This window comes from Antedon mediterranea, chromosome 11, assembly GCF_964355755.1.
Source record: "Antedon mediterranea chromosome 11, ecAntMedi1.1, whole genome shotgun sequence".
Classification (NCBI taxonomy): Eukaryota; Metazoa; Echinodermata; class Crinoidea; order Comatulida; family Antedonidae; genus Antedon; species Antedon mediterranea.
The window spans coordinates 4,293,199-4,308,545 of record NC_092680.1 but is presented as its reverse complement, the minus strand read 5'-3'; the positions used below and the strand labels follow the sequence as shown (position 1 = coordinate 4,308,545).

General features: G+C 33.6%; 1 protein-coding gene across 1 annotated transcript; it reads left to right on the top strand.

Annotated features, from left to right (window-relative positions):
• Nucleotides 1-486: 486 nt before the first annotated feature.
• On the top strand, nucleotides 487-13,438 carry LOC140062236 (monocarboxylate transporter 13-like). Its single transcript, XM_072108359.1, has 6 exons — nucleotides 487-942; nucleotides 6,897-7,193; nucleotides 7,879-8,204; nucleotides 9,637-9,865; nucleotides 11,300-11,443; nucleotides 11,786-13,438. Exons 1-6 carry the CDS (start codon nucleotides 609-611, stop codon nucleotides 12,022-12,024), a joined length of 1,569 nt encoding a protein of 522 aa, XP_071964460.1. The 5' UTR covers nucleotides 487-608; the 3' UTR covers nucleotides 12,025-13,438.
• Nucleotides 13,439-15,347: the final 1,909 nt, after the last annotated feature.

The following is a 15,347-nucleotide window of genomic DNA, read 5'->3' as shown; positions in this document are numbered from 1 at the left end:
TTATCTTACTGAAAAGAAGATGATGCAACAACACAGATAACAGTTATTGGTCAGACAACCTTGTTTGTTGCATATGAGCGTTTTTAAAATGTTGTTGAATGTTGATGGGAACCTTTTTCTTCGCTTTGTTGTCCAGACAACAAAGAATGAACACAACAGCCAATCACAACTCATCTCTATAAATAGACTGTTGTGGTAGCCAATTCATGCATCAATGCGCATGAAAATAAACACTATAGGCCTCATCTCGTGAGCGATTTATTGCTTTAGAAAAATACACTCACTATATTGGGTTGATTTTTCGTTAACAAATTATCATTGTAGAAATAAGCCTTGTTATTTTATAAATGTTATTTACAGATTCACGTTTTTTTTATACCAAACAAACATAAGTCATTACTCACTGGTTGAAGGTGATGCATCACGGGTGAATCAAAAACCGGTTTCGTCTGGCTGTGCGTTACGTCACGTTTAGCTTGCTGTGTTGCTGGGGAAGTGGAATGTGAAGCCATAATCATTTGAATATGCAGAGGTGACACAGGACTGGACTGGTTGTTTGGTATAATAGACCTACACACAAAATCTCTTCCAGTCTTTATTTAGTTATCATGGTCAATAATTACAAATCTAATCTAACCAAAGAAAGTATGGAGAAGGCCGTGATGGCGAACAGTGTCTGCGACTACGAACGTGTCTGCAAATTCGAAGAAGGAGACGAAACGTTAAAAAAAATGATCAAACCAAACGGAACAATTCATCATAAAACAACAATTGTTTACAGAATTGCTGAAAAGTCAAAACTGATCATCTCAAAGTACTGGAACTGCCTTTGTGTGCTGGCTGCTGCGATGCTGTTTGTTCCAGTAGCTGGGCTCATTTTCAACTACAATCTCATCTCCGTCTGTTTCAAAGAAGAATTTGAGAGCGATGCCATTATAACAGGTAAGATATGAATTAGATTAATATCAATATATTTGTAGTTTTTTTTAGGCATAAGCTGCCAGTGAAATCGGAAAACCGACGATATGTCATAAATAAGAAGGTAAGTATTTTCCTGATTTGTTGCATCATTATTTATCTGAATCGCTGACGATTCAATACTGTATTCAATATTGTTTTGCGTTACATTTATGAATACGAATAAATATGTTTATTTCATCAAAATCATAGTTAGTGAAAATAGTATTCAACATACTTAAACACAATATAAGCTGAGAAAGTCTGAGTGAAGCTCCACTTTAAATAAAATTGTAACAAATTACATGTATGCTGCTGGCTTAACCATCCATCATGTTCGTGCTTAGAATGCGTGCACGCATGCACACCATGATACGATAGAACAATAAGCTTTCTTTTAAATAATTCAAGCTCATCTTGGTAAATTACACATCGTATTCCTAACTGCAGTACAATTTTATCAATGACCTTGAATGACCAGCTGTTTGCATTGTACTGTATTTAGTAAGGACGATTGGATTTGTTAACTTGTTGTCGTTCAATCACTAAAACTACACGTATTGAAATAAAAATATTCATTGGCAGTGCTCTGTTGTATACTTTTTATGTAATGTTCGTTATATATAAAGAGGACGATCACAGTTCATGATCTAGAAAATAAATTCCAACTTGACATTGAAATCTGTTGTAAATAAAAACACCAACGGTATAAAATACTATTAATAAACTAAAGCCTCGTTGTCCTCGAGTTGCATTAAAAAGAGATTAGTGTTGAACAATTGCCAGACTGGCTGAAGGAACCATATATGGCACCCGAGGTGACCTAGCCAGCTATCTAATTTTCTCTTCTCATGGTGCAATAGCATGATAATCATAATCCTATACAAAGGTCACATGAATAACATTTCATAATTGTATGGAAATATTATGCAAAATGTAATATAATATGTAGTACATTATCAGACGCGCCTGTTTAAGAAAATCAGTACAGCGCGTATGCATAATTCTAATAAACTATGACCTATAAATTGCCCATAACCATTGCAACAGTACATATAATTTATACAGTAATTGAAGATACATAGTTTAGTCTGGAATATGAGTTATACAGCCAGACTATCGGACATGTGGTGTATAACGATGACAGCATAACATTTTAGGCAATCCTGGTTAGAGTATTTTTATTCAAGCAGTTGCACAAACGCGTTATGTGTAATATATTACAATTGCACTTTTAAGATCATACGATGGACGGCTAGTTTTCATGGTCTGTTGCAACAATGTTGAATCAGTATATGTGGATAGATATCAAAATACCAGTTTATTATATAACTGTCTCAAACATCGTATAGATAGGTTAGTCCCTGATTTGAATTCATTTCAACGGCTTTATTTATTTTTTCATTCAGGGTTTCACACAAATTACAGTTTTCAGTTGCCAATCATGTACGCTATTTAAATGAGAAGAATATATTTATTTTGTTAACCTAATACATTTTTTTTGATCTACCTATAACCGATGATTAAATTATATTGACATTGAAAAATTGTTGTGAAAATGCTGGTACCGTATAACAAACTACAGTATAACTTTGTACATGGTGAATACAGCAATCATACGACTTAATATAATTAGATCACATGGTTGGTTCTCGTATAATTTATGCTTATATACCATTATATACCGGGCTGATATACGTAGAGTAGTTAATATTAAGCTTGGTTCCCACTAGAACGCAACGTAAGGACGTAGACGCAACGTAAGCGATTTAACCAATGACAAGCGAAGTTATAGACAGTTAGCAATCACAAGCGAATAAGCCATCGCTTGTGATTGGTCAATTCACTTGCGTTGCGTTACGTCCTGGTGTTGCGTCGCTAGTGGGAACCACGCTTAAGCATCAGCATGTTGACGCAACACGCAACGACGTAATGCGCAACGCAAGTGATCGGTCAAATTGCTTGAAATACGCTTAAGCCGAGTTATAAATCGAGCTTTAATTACATAACGTGATTTCCGGCGCTCCATTGTTTTGCTTGCTAAAGTGCTTGGTACGTATAATAATATTCTTTCTGTTAAACACTTCCTTAATCATGAGAAGTTAAAGTTCGATGGTGTTGTCTAAATTGTTAAAAATAATAAGTAGTTCCGCATGCTGAGGTTTTGTGAAACGATGCTATAAATGGCGAACCATTCATTCCTTATTAGGATTGCACAATTTCAAACGATATTCCATGTGCATGCATTCTTAGGTTTGCGCAATATATCTCTGGAAGAAAAACATCCTTTCTGCGATTATGGTTTTTGTTGTAATACTATTACAATTGTATGCTTTTGTTGGACTTGGAGGGTACAGCTAATATTTATTAGTCTTCGACAAAAGGTTTCACAATAATTTATCCAAATACAGTTATCGTCCATTATAAGATTAACAGAAACCCACCACTGATATAAGTAGCCTAGTCGATAGTTACGGACTTTGCATGAAAAGTTTGCACGTAATACCGGACAGCAAAAATGTATGAGTTTATGGACTTTATGGATATCTAGAAATCAATATTGGTTGAATGACTAAACATAATTTAAATTTTAAAGAATAATGTAATATTAATCTTTGATGCAATAAATAAATATGGCGTCGTTCTGTAAAACAAATTCAGGGGGATTGCATCTTAATTCTCTATGCGTGGGGTTATTTTGCGCGTTATCCACTTTCCACAAATTGGCAAAACTTTAAAAAAATCATAGTGTTAAAACGCCCATTATAATGAAGCATATAGTCAGAAACTTTGCGTATAGACATCACGTTTTGGCGAGACTTCGTGCATATTATTTCCTATTAGCTACACCGCAAGAGGTTCGAAAAGAGTTCAAATTACAATTCATTAATTACTTTTGCCTAACATTTATATCAAATTCTAAAAGAGACACCAGTAAATTAAAGTTGATATCAGACGTTTATGTATGCATTACCCCATATAGTCTTGATTCTGTGTTAATGTATAAATGCCTAACAAAATCTATATAATAAATTTACGATAATAGGACAAAATTCGGTAAATCATGTGTAACTTCTAGAAAATGTTCTCAATGGTAAAGTTAGTACCGTATTTTAACCACTTAATGTAACCCTGTTTTACTAATTAAGTTTAATTAGATAATGAGTTATTGACGATTAAAACGAAGTTCGGTTATTGTAAACGATTTGCCCCGAACGTGGTCTGTCTAACTCTATATAGGCCTAATGGTTGTCGATGCTGAAACATTTCGTTCATTTTGACAATTTCCAGTTACGTCGAAACTTTATTAGAGAACCATCAGTAGGCACAGAGAGCGTACTACCTTACCCAGCTCCAGTCTTTGAAATTCTACTAAAACAATTTGTGACTGATTATCGATTGTTATCGATTGATATCCAATACGGTTATCGTTAACCTGTCTTGACCTATTGATTGATTTTATATTGTATGCAAATATATGTTTGTGTAGGTTATAACAAGTTTAGTTTCAATAACGTCCTTAAACGTGGTCTTAAAACAATAGAAAGTTGTGAACAATAGCACGCAACTACAATAATGCGAAACAGGTCGGAATGGGAAAACAGAAAATAGAAATTATGTGCCAACATCAAGGCTATCAATTGTTATTTATTTACACACAGTAGCATTCGTCTTTAGTAATTCAATGTATGGACCTCCGGGCTAACCTATCTCTAACTAATGTAACTATAGTCGAGACCCTGTAGCTTTTGTTGATTGCCTTCCCATCGAAGACGTTGGAATGACGTCATTGCGTCGTCCATGTAATTGTTCAGGCCTAAAAGTGAGTTTTAAAAAAATCCCTCAGACATAGCAATAACGTAGATAGATCGAGGATTGACACTGTAGCCTTCTTTAGACTACCAATGCAAGAAATGCACAAAATAACATAAGTGTTAATACGAGGACAGGTACAGAATTTATTGTCATCAATTAAAAAAATAGTATGAGTAGTTTACCGTATGAAAGGGTGTTTACTCGTTATTGGTCACCGGATGGGAACAAGGTTACTTGATGATCATTCTTTTAGCAAAAAGTACCGTAAAAAACGTTCAGCAGGTTAAGTTTAAGCACCATAAACAATTATTGTTTTAATAAAATTAGCATCATGCATGCCAACTGTAAATGGTGCTTCAGAACCGACATTAATCGAATTAATGAATATTCAATTAACCTAATCTAAAACTTAATAACACTATTATTTTATAATAAATTATTATTTGTGTGAATTTAAATGAATTAAATGACACCGAAATTACAGGGCCATTTACATATTAATTTTGTTTTTAAGTATAGATTTAACCTTAATGAAATGTATTAATATTAAGCAGACAACAAAACAACAGGAGGCTGTACTTTGCATATATACAGTAGTATTTTTGAAGCAGACAATAACAACAGACAGTCAGTCAGGTAAAAACCTGCTGGAACCAGATCTTTACTAATTAAGCTTGCAATCGAAACCACGTGATGCATTCATTATTTTAATGCGTTGGTTGTTGGTAATTATAATATTATTCCAACACGCTCATTTTGCTCGATAGGATCATTCTCCATGATAGGATCAACTGTAATGAAATCGAAACCTTTGAAATCCATATAAGGAGCTGATATTACATGCAGCATGCCTTTTGTACAATAGATTCACTATTGAAAATAAAGAACCGTGTATTTAAATACCAAAACTTCGTTTTTTTAGCGATATCATTATTGTTATATTATATATACATACGTTAGAGATACATAAGTATAATAATTTATTAAATGAATTCAACATATTACAGTAGCTGTTGATACGAGTGTATAAATAATTTCTAAAAATTGAAATTTAGACTTAAAAACGTTTTGCACACAGTCGGGCAATGTTAGAGAATGTGTCAAAAGAATTGCCTAATCGTGGATAAGTAATACAACTTTCCTTTTTTTTCATTTTGCTAAATAAAGTGACCGGAAGGGTAATTAGGACACTGGTTTTGTTTGTGAATTATCCAATTTCTGAATGTGAATAAATTGGTAAAAATGAATTGAAATAAACAGCTGATTTGAATTATCCTAAAGTTCTGTCTACACTATCAAACTTTATGCGACAAAGACATGTGCCCATATTATATGGAAATGATGATTATCATATCACTGCCATATTTAAGCATATCACAACCATATTCAAAATACAGTAGTGTAATAGTGTAGACAGAGGTTTAGACCAACAGACGTTGAATTTAAATGTGAATAATTGCAAGCATTTAAAACAAATAAATAAAACTTTTTTATTTTCAAAAATAGATATGCAAATAACTAATAAACAGGTGTTCAATAAATGTATTATTATTGTATTATTATATTATGCAAATAAGGAAGCATTTTACAATAGCATCTGTGTAATTAAATAACTATATATAACCTATACATTAAACTTTATTATCAGGTGAACCTGATAATATTCAAAAAATGATGTAGAACTAAGCAAAACCGTATTGATACGAGATAAGATATTGCGATTAGAATATGAAGAGAGAAGCTCTTTACTTGACAGTGAATTACATTATACATGTTGCCATGGTCCCCGTGACGCATTTATTATAAGATATCAGCTATCTTCTGCCTTTTGAAATGTTAATAAACTCGCATAAGTAGACCTTTGACCCTGTGCCTGGTTTTGAAAAAATACGTATTGAAATTAAAATGATTGATAAATGTTTATTAATAGGATTCGGAGTAGGGGTTTTTATTATACACAATAATTGATAAAAATGCATAGGCCTATTTTGAAATGTTTCTATTTTTGAAAACATAACATAACATGACTGAACTGACATGACTAATTTTATTGTTGTATATATTCTTATTTTTAATATAATAATCTTATCTAATATCATTCTTGTTTTTTTTTTCTCGTTTAGGTTGGATCGGATCGGCTGCGATCAGTCTTGTCGTTATCTCGTCGCCGATAACGGTAGCGCTCTTCGATCGTTTTGGTTATCGTCCGATAATCATCGTTGGTCTTGCGTTGTGTTCAATTGGTTGCATCGTGACGTCATTTGTTCAATCTGCAGCTCTTCTATTCCTTACATACAGTATTTCACTGGGCATCGGTGGTAATATGGTCCAGTTTACTTCCTACAACACAATTCTAAACTTGTATCGAAACAGTAAATGCGCATTGGCCACCGGTACAGTAGGCTTGGGCTCAGCTCTAGGTAAGTTTACTATTTAACCATTAGGTTATCTTTACTGATACCACACAGAGAATTCCATGCGCGCGCGCGATGAAGGTTAAAAATTAACAATTATTGCAAAAAACACTAAATACCTCGCCTGTATTACATTATTGTAACCCTCCATATACGCGCTTCGACGCGAATGGTGTACTTTTGTGCTGTCATGGCGAAGTAACTTTAACAATTACCTAGAGATACTCAGGCACATGGAAATGTTTAAACACAATATGTTAAACTAATTAAAATCTACTTCTGGTATGCAAATGACTTGCAAAATAATACAATAGTTTGACAACTTTTTGTTTAATAACGATAAAGGTTAAAGTGTTATTGAATTCACCTAATATTGACCGTGCTTAAAGTTCAAACCAAATATTTATTTGCCGTACAACAAACATTTCTTATCTTTCGTGCTTCTTCAACAGATGTCAATTATACAAAGTCTCATATAGTACAATTAATCTCACTTCAGTATTATTTGTTTGAGATCCAACATCAGTTGTACTTATCAATCCATATAGCGCCCTCACAACAATAATATTCCGCCCTCACAACAATAATATTCCGCCCTTACAACAATAATATTCCGCCTTCACAACAAAATGTTCCGCACTCATACGTTAGATTTGCAGCAAAATTTGGAAAATTTGTGTTTTTTTTGTAGGTATGATGGTATTTCCTGGCATACTAGAAACCCTCATAGAAATGTTAGGATGGCGTGTGACGTTCCGTATCATGGCCGCCATCATAATGTTTAACGGATTGGTATGTTGTATCTTTCTTGGCTCACCATCGCAGTCCTTTGAAACTGAAGATGCTGATGAAGTCTTTGAGAAGAAAGTAAACCCAGTCAAAGAAATCCGAATGCCAATGAGGAGAGAGAGCTTTGCGCAGAAGTCAGTTAGCTTGCTAAAAGAGCTCAACGCGTGGCTGATATCTACGGCTTTTCTGTTCTTAGGTATCGCCATTGTGTTCTTCTATGTAGACCTGGTACGTATCAACACTAGTAAATAACACGTGGTATTTAGAGTAAGATTTCATAAGATGAACCGACTGATGAACTTCCATGCAAAAACACAAACTGGAAAAAACCCGACCTCATAAATAAAATAATAACGTTATTACAAAATATAACGTATTTGGTTTTATATAATATGATATTGAAATTGCCTTTGTGGATTAATTGCACAAATTTTACCTGTTTTACACAATCCTGGTTATTAAATCAACAACAGAATCTAAAAATGATGCATATTAATTGTAAAATGTCATCGAATCGGTGAACTTACCGCGACTACGCATGTTTAGGAGATTATTAAATTATTAATAAAGTCTTTTACAGATGATACACATTTGTCTGCATTGTAATAATATGGTAAAATTACCATTCACAATATAAGATAAACTTTTAATTTGAACAAAATATATATATATATATATATATATATATATGATGACGTAATCAAGAGCGGTTCTGTTGTTTAAAATGTAAACCGAGACAGCTTGGTGAGACAAGGATTGTGTCAGACGGATGCCTTTTAGTTGTTATAGATAACAAAGAGAATTTCCTCGGTCGGTTCAGACACGAAGGTTTTGGGAACTTACGACGGTTTCAAATCAAAGCACTCGCGCAAGTCGTTTAAAGTTTTAAACTGTTGAAAAACTTAACAAATACATATTGCCGCAATGTGTACATGATATATTTTGGTTTATTGCGTTAGCTTGATAAGCCTAATTAATTAATTTAACTGTTCATCATACCCGAGTTCTTTCTTTCTAGAAGTCACTTATGTGATGTGTTCTCTTTAAGAGTTATTTCTAAGCTAAATAACTTTTACAGAGTTTCCTAAATGAATTACATTCGGATTAATTAATATCCACATTTGAGATTTGAGATCGCGTAATGTTTTCCTTCAACCTTGGTGTCAATCTAAGTTCACATACTAATTAGACCGTTAAGTGGAGAGGTTTCTTCCTGCTTAGACATGTGGAAACCTCTTGTCAGTTTATATTAAGGAAAAAATCGTAACGATCATGGCAGGCGTATTGGACGTGTGAATTAATTACAAAGCAGTTTACTATTGGTTGTTGTAAAAAACAAAATGTAATTTCGAAATCATTGCTTATACAATGTTTTTTCGAAATTGTATTGTGGTAAAAAAAAAAAAAAAAAAAACATTTCTTTTTTGGTTTTCTGTTTAACTGCAGTCGCTCTAATTTGCTTGTCGCGAAACGAAAATGTTATAATTCAAACGCCAACCAATCAAAACTGCTTTAGAAGTAAAAATTCAAATTCAAATGTTTACGTATTAAAATATGCAAGTTTAAGGTTTAAATGTTAAATATGAACGTCATAACACCTCCAGTTGTCCGCCATGTTCATGTATATGCCTAACATCATAGTCTACCCACATCTGTATAGATTGGATTTCTGCGTAGCGTTGGCTTTGACGACGAGGATGGTGCTCTATTCCTAACCGTGATGGGAGGAACTGAGCTTGGTGGTCGTGTACTCTGCACCCTACTTGGAGATCATCTACCGCTGGCGGTTTCAAGTTCCTACGGGCTAGCTAGCCTCGTGGGTGCTGTGCCGGCAGTGGTACTACCGTTTATGGCCAACAACTTCGCCGGAGTGCTAATATGTATTATAGGTAACCACCAACCTGCGATGGGTGGAACTATTTTTCTCAGACCACCAATATATAAAATCACACCAAATAGGTGTACGCCCAATATATAACTAAACTTGTGAATGATTGTCTGCGATGTTCAATTTTGGAAACAAATTAAATAATTTAGTCATGTGACAATTCAAATTTGTATCTTAAAATCAATATTTTATTACCACCTATTTAAATGATTTTCTTTCACGACATTTTTCAAATTTGAAAGAGCCACAATCAATCACATTTTTTTTTATTTAAAAGAATTTTAGAAATCTGATAGATTCAAATTTAAAACTATACAAATTAAGTAAAGATGTCTTGGATGTAATCCCAACAAATAGACACGAGTCAAGTAATTGAAACACTTCTTTTTCAAAAAAGAAAGGTCACGTTAAGGTAAAACTGTTCAAACTTCCCGGTATTCAGTAAATGTGCTTTGTGTAACACTTACTACCTCGTGATAGTAATGTTAGGATTATCTCACTATCACCATTTATCGTCTGGGGCTTTCCCCGCCAAATTTCGCAAGATTGCTCCGCGGCTTTGTTTACTGCAAAGTAATTTGGATTTCACATTGCTTCGCTGAATAAACGGTGATAGTGGGTTCGCGGATTAATTTAGTAACTGTATTTCTTTTTCAGTATTGTTAATTTAACGCATGTAGTTCTCACGGGCGAGCAACTGTTACACAAAAAAGCACTCTCTGAACATCGATGTCCATTTAAATATGTATTTGGTACACTGTCATTTTAGTATGACTTTTTTTTCTATTAGACTTCTAAATTCTTGTTCACTGTTATTATTTTCTCACAATGTAGCACAATCTTGTAGCTCGTTTTATGTACTGTAACTACATTTGGCCATAATCATAATTTTCTTAACAAAAAAAATATTATTCAATAAATGTATCCAAAACATTCAATATTCACCGAAATCAAACTCATTTTTGGCCGTTTTGTAACTAATTATTTCATCACGTGACGTCATGATGCACTTAAATGCTGTAAAGGTCAATCAATATTTTCAACGACATACATTTAGATATCCTAAAATATTTAATCTAATTGCTGATTAAATCAATCAATCGTTCCATTTCAATGGAACTATTCCAACTGTAATTTAATATGCCAAAACAGTATTTTAGCCAAACATATTGAACATTTGTCCAGCATTATGTTGAGAATTCAATTTAAAATAATGACAACAAAAACCATACTGCCATGAACTTATAATGACTCAGTCAATTTGACAATTCTTCTCCTATTTTGGTTTTATTAAAATCTGAAATAATAATAAACTAAAGAAATTAGTATTTGGCCAATGTTTAAGATTTACAGCAGAGCTAACCATATTGTGTTTACAGCTATTTTAGTAGTTAATTATTAGATTTTAACTATTGTTTTTAATGTTCTATAATAGTTCTGAGCCTGGCGAGGTCTTTGATCAACACGCTTTGGTTTCCTCTGTGCGTTGAAGTGTTCCAGCCTAATCAAACTTCTGTTGGTTGCACCTTTCTTTGTGTAGCCTTTGGAATTGGAAATCTTCTTGGCTCAGTAATTGCAGGTTAGTAGGCTTATTATATTCAACTGTGCCATAAAACACTGAATTCTATTCTCTTGGACAATACTTTCCATTCCATATCCTTGCGTTGAATGGTTGATCTGAACAAAAAAGTAGGCATGCTTTTTGTTGACTTTTATAGTCTATGTTTTGACGGGGATTTTAGATTAATATGCCTAAAAAAAGTTTGGCACACCTGGCGTGTCAAAACTTTGAGCTGGAACTGGAGCGCTCAATAAAATAGAACTTTAAACATTCTCATGTAAAAGCAAAATGTCATCCTTGCTCCCCACAGAGAGGTCTGGTTTTGTAGTAACTTGTGACGTTTTCGTTTTTTTACACTAGGTACTCTATTGGATGCAACTGGTACCTACAATGCTACGTTTTACCTATGTGGTGTTTTACATGTTTCGGCAATGGTGTTAATCTTAATTGTACGTCATCGAACCAGGACTTCGAAACATCAGCTCACAGAAACACATCGTGTAAAATACCTTGGAAGTATGATGAGTATACCAGCTCTTCATCAACCACAGTCACACACCGAAGTCTACTACATTGAAAACATAATCACCACCGTCTAAACGTCCTTCCTGAAGGACCACCTTTGTTGCTTCAATTAACAGTAGGCCTACGTGACAGATGTTTAGTCTTGCGAACGTATTGACATTTTGTGGACATGTTAAACTACAGTACTACAACCGCATTACGTACATGCATTCGAGCATTAAAACGATTTGTTTAGACTTTAAAAATCATAAACTATAAAGTACCTGTTCACACAAATTAAATTTACAAAATAGAAAGTATGTTGAAGTCATAGAATGAAACATTATACACTTTATTTATTTAATTTATTTATAACACACTTTTGAAGTTTTGTTTTTAAAAAAGCAAAACAAATGGAAACTGAAAACCACTCGGCAAAATAAATAAGTAACGGTTTAGCTGATGTGTATAGAAAAGTCGAACATGTGACGTCATCTCGTTACGGTGGCCGCTCGTGTCATTACTGACCTTAATACAGCATGTTACAAGTCCCATTAGATTTCAATTTTCCGAGACCAGTTAGAGCTTGTGTTAATATAACGATGTTTAAACAGTAAATTTGCAATTGTGGATGTAAATACGTTTTAGTGTTAAATTCCTTATCTTAACAGTTTAACAGTCTTTGTGCGCATGTGCACGACTTGGTGCGTAGTTCATAATTCTTCACAGATACAATAAGGGGACTTGCAAGGGACTTGCATTAAAAAAAAATTGTATATTTCACTAAAGCTCGACTGGTCATGTTACTAGTTTGTAAAAAATTCTCCATGGTTTATGTTTATATGAGAAAATGTGTGAAATAGGTGCTATTAAGTTTCTCATTATTACTATTCTGGAAATCGAGATACTGAGATGTTTTATACGTTACATTGTTTTTTCTCTCGATAAAGTGCTAAGTGATATATTAATATTTTTCTAGTGTGCACGATGGTAAATGTTTAAGCGGTGATGTTTATATGAACCTTTTGCTTATTTAGATATTTAGAATTAGTTAAAAAGACTTAGTTCATTACTATGGTGGTACCCCATGTTCGTTGAGGGGTTGTTTCAATGGTTATTTGGAAATAATACATAAGTTAAAAAGTATAAATTGTGCTATTAGTATTGCTAAGAGTGCACATATATATATATGTAAATTGTTTTCGTTTACATTAAAGGAATTCTTTTGCATACTAAGATATTTTCGACAATTCAGCATCGATTCCATATCATAAACAGTAATACAATTTTCTTACTTCCTTAATTTTCCGGAGAAAATTGTCCAGTACGTACTTTAACGTTATTATAGTATAGCTTATTTAAATTATGCTCATCAACAACTCAAGTCAACCCATAGATGAATAATTGACAAAAACATGTACTTTATGTTCATTGGAGAATACGATATATTGTCTTGATTTGTTTGTATTGATAAAGACAGTAGAGTAAGCAAAAAATGCAATAAAAGTATTTAAATAAACTAACTTGTGTGTTTATATGTTGTAACGTCATAAGGAAATGTTTGTACATTTCTTAATCCTGTTTATGAGACTTTGGCATCATCTAGTAGATATACGATCACAGTCTGCAGTGTTTAGCAGAAGTGTTGATGACATACAATTAATGTTTTGGAATTTTTTCATGTAATTTTTAAAAAGTATGGAACGCTGTTTGATCTATAGATTTTCGCCATCGTTTGCTAACATGCGTTGTATTGTTCACACCGTCCTTATATTTGACATCTGACTATTTTTGTGTTCCTCACGGTCAGTATAAAAATAATAACATTCAATTTTAAAACTATAGTTTATGATATTGCATTCCTAAATAAATTAAGTACAGTATATACAGTAATGTTACACATAACCAAAGAAGATACAATATATGCAATAAGCAACTTCGGAAAACACGAAACGTAGGAAAACACGAAACGAACCTTGACATGAGTTAGACATCAATGTTTTCGTATTGGAAATACTGTAGATAGCGCCACCTATCATCCCAACAACTATAAAAGAGGTTTTATATCGATTGTAAACAGTTTAAAACTTCCGTATCAAAACGTCGGCATGTTATTTGTGTATGATTTTAAAAAGCAAACAGAAAGGTATTATATTTAAGAGAACAGACAATCCGTTCATGTGAAACCGATTGTTCTACATTTACCTTATTGAAAAGGCTTCGTACTGTGTGGTGTCTCAAACAAATTTGTATTAAAAGGGTACGTTTGACTTATTCATTTGCACGGATGGTTGACTGGAATTGATAGAAATAAACACAATAAGGACAGTGCTAATTATAAAGGATTGTGATATATAACGCTTAGGGCTAAACAAAAATATACTTTTCCGATAACTTTTACTAATGTTCTCATAAATTGTTCCCTATCCTCACGTTCCTAACGGATCTGCTCCATTGTGTGCATAGCCTACCTATTACGTCACATGTTAACTTTTGTAGCCTATCTTTACCATCGGTCTACTGCGCGACAAAACCGCATTGTCAACAGCTGTTATTATTAATATCTATTTACAAACCCTATATCAGCTCCTTTTTTGATATACAATTTAATTTCATGGTTATACTAACATAATTTAGTGTACAAGACCTGGCAAATATTTAAACTGTCAGCGTCGATGCATAGGTCTGTTTATGAGAACAAACACTTAATATGACGTCACCTCAATTAAATGGACAGGTCGAATCGTGATAGTTTTACCAAAGTGCGAGCCAGTGAGGCATGCAATTCATACGTTCAAAGTTGGTATAAACATCCATCGGCATCTTCACAAAAATTTGTATTATCTGTTCCTAATGTTCTGACATTATAACGCGGGTATTCTTAAAATTGAGAATGCTAAACATAAAATGTACGAGACCGAATACAGGTGGCGTCAACCGCAGACAAAAAAAGATGATATGGTGTGCTCTCCCTGCCTCAGCACTAGGCCCTGCCACAGCCTTGGGGACAGAAACAGATTGAGAGGGTTAAGTTAATTTAGGAAATATGTAAGCTTTGCATTATAGTCAACTGTCATGATGCATCATACCGGTACGCTCCACTATATGAATAGGACATTGTTCGACGTTCTCTTCCAGACTATCATCAACAGATGATGAACGGTTCGAATTTATGATATAAGACTAATAGATGTTGCTAGACAAAATGCAAAGTATTATTAGTACTTCATAATTTATTGGACAACACATTCTGTCTGTCTCGTGACAAGTAACAAGTTCATGCTTAGTGCAAGATTCCTCATTAGGCCTATAGGCGGCAGAACAGTGTATCAGTAAAACCCCTTCTTTGGAATACATCTTTTAAGGAGTCTTCTCGTGAAATGAACAAAGGGCAATTTTGAAAGGCTAGCCTATTAAA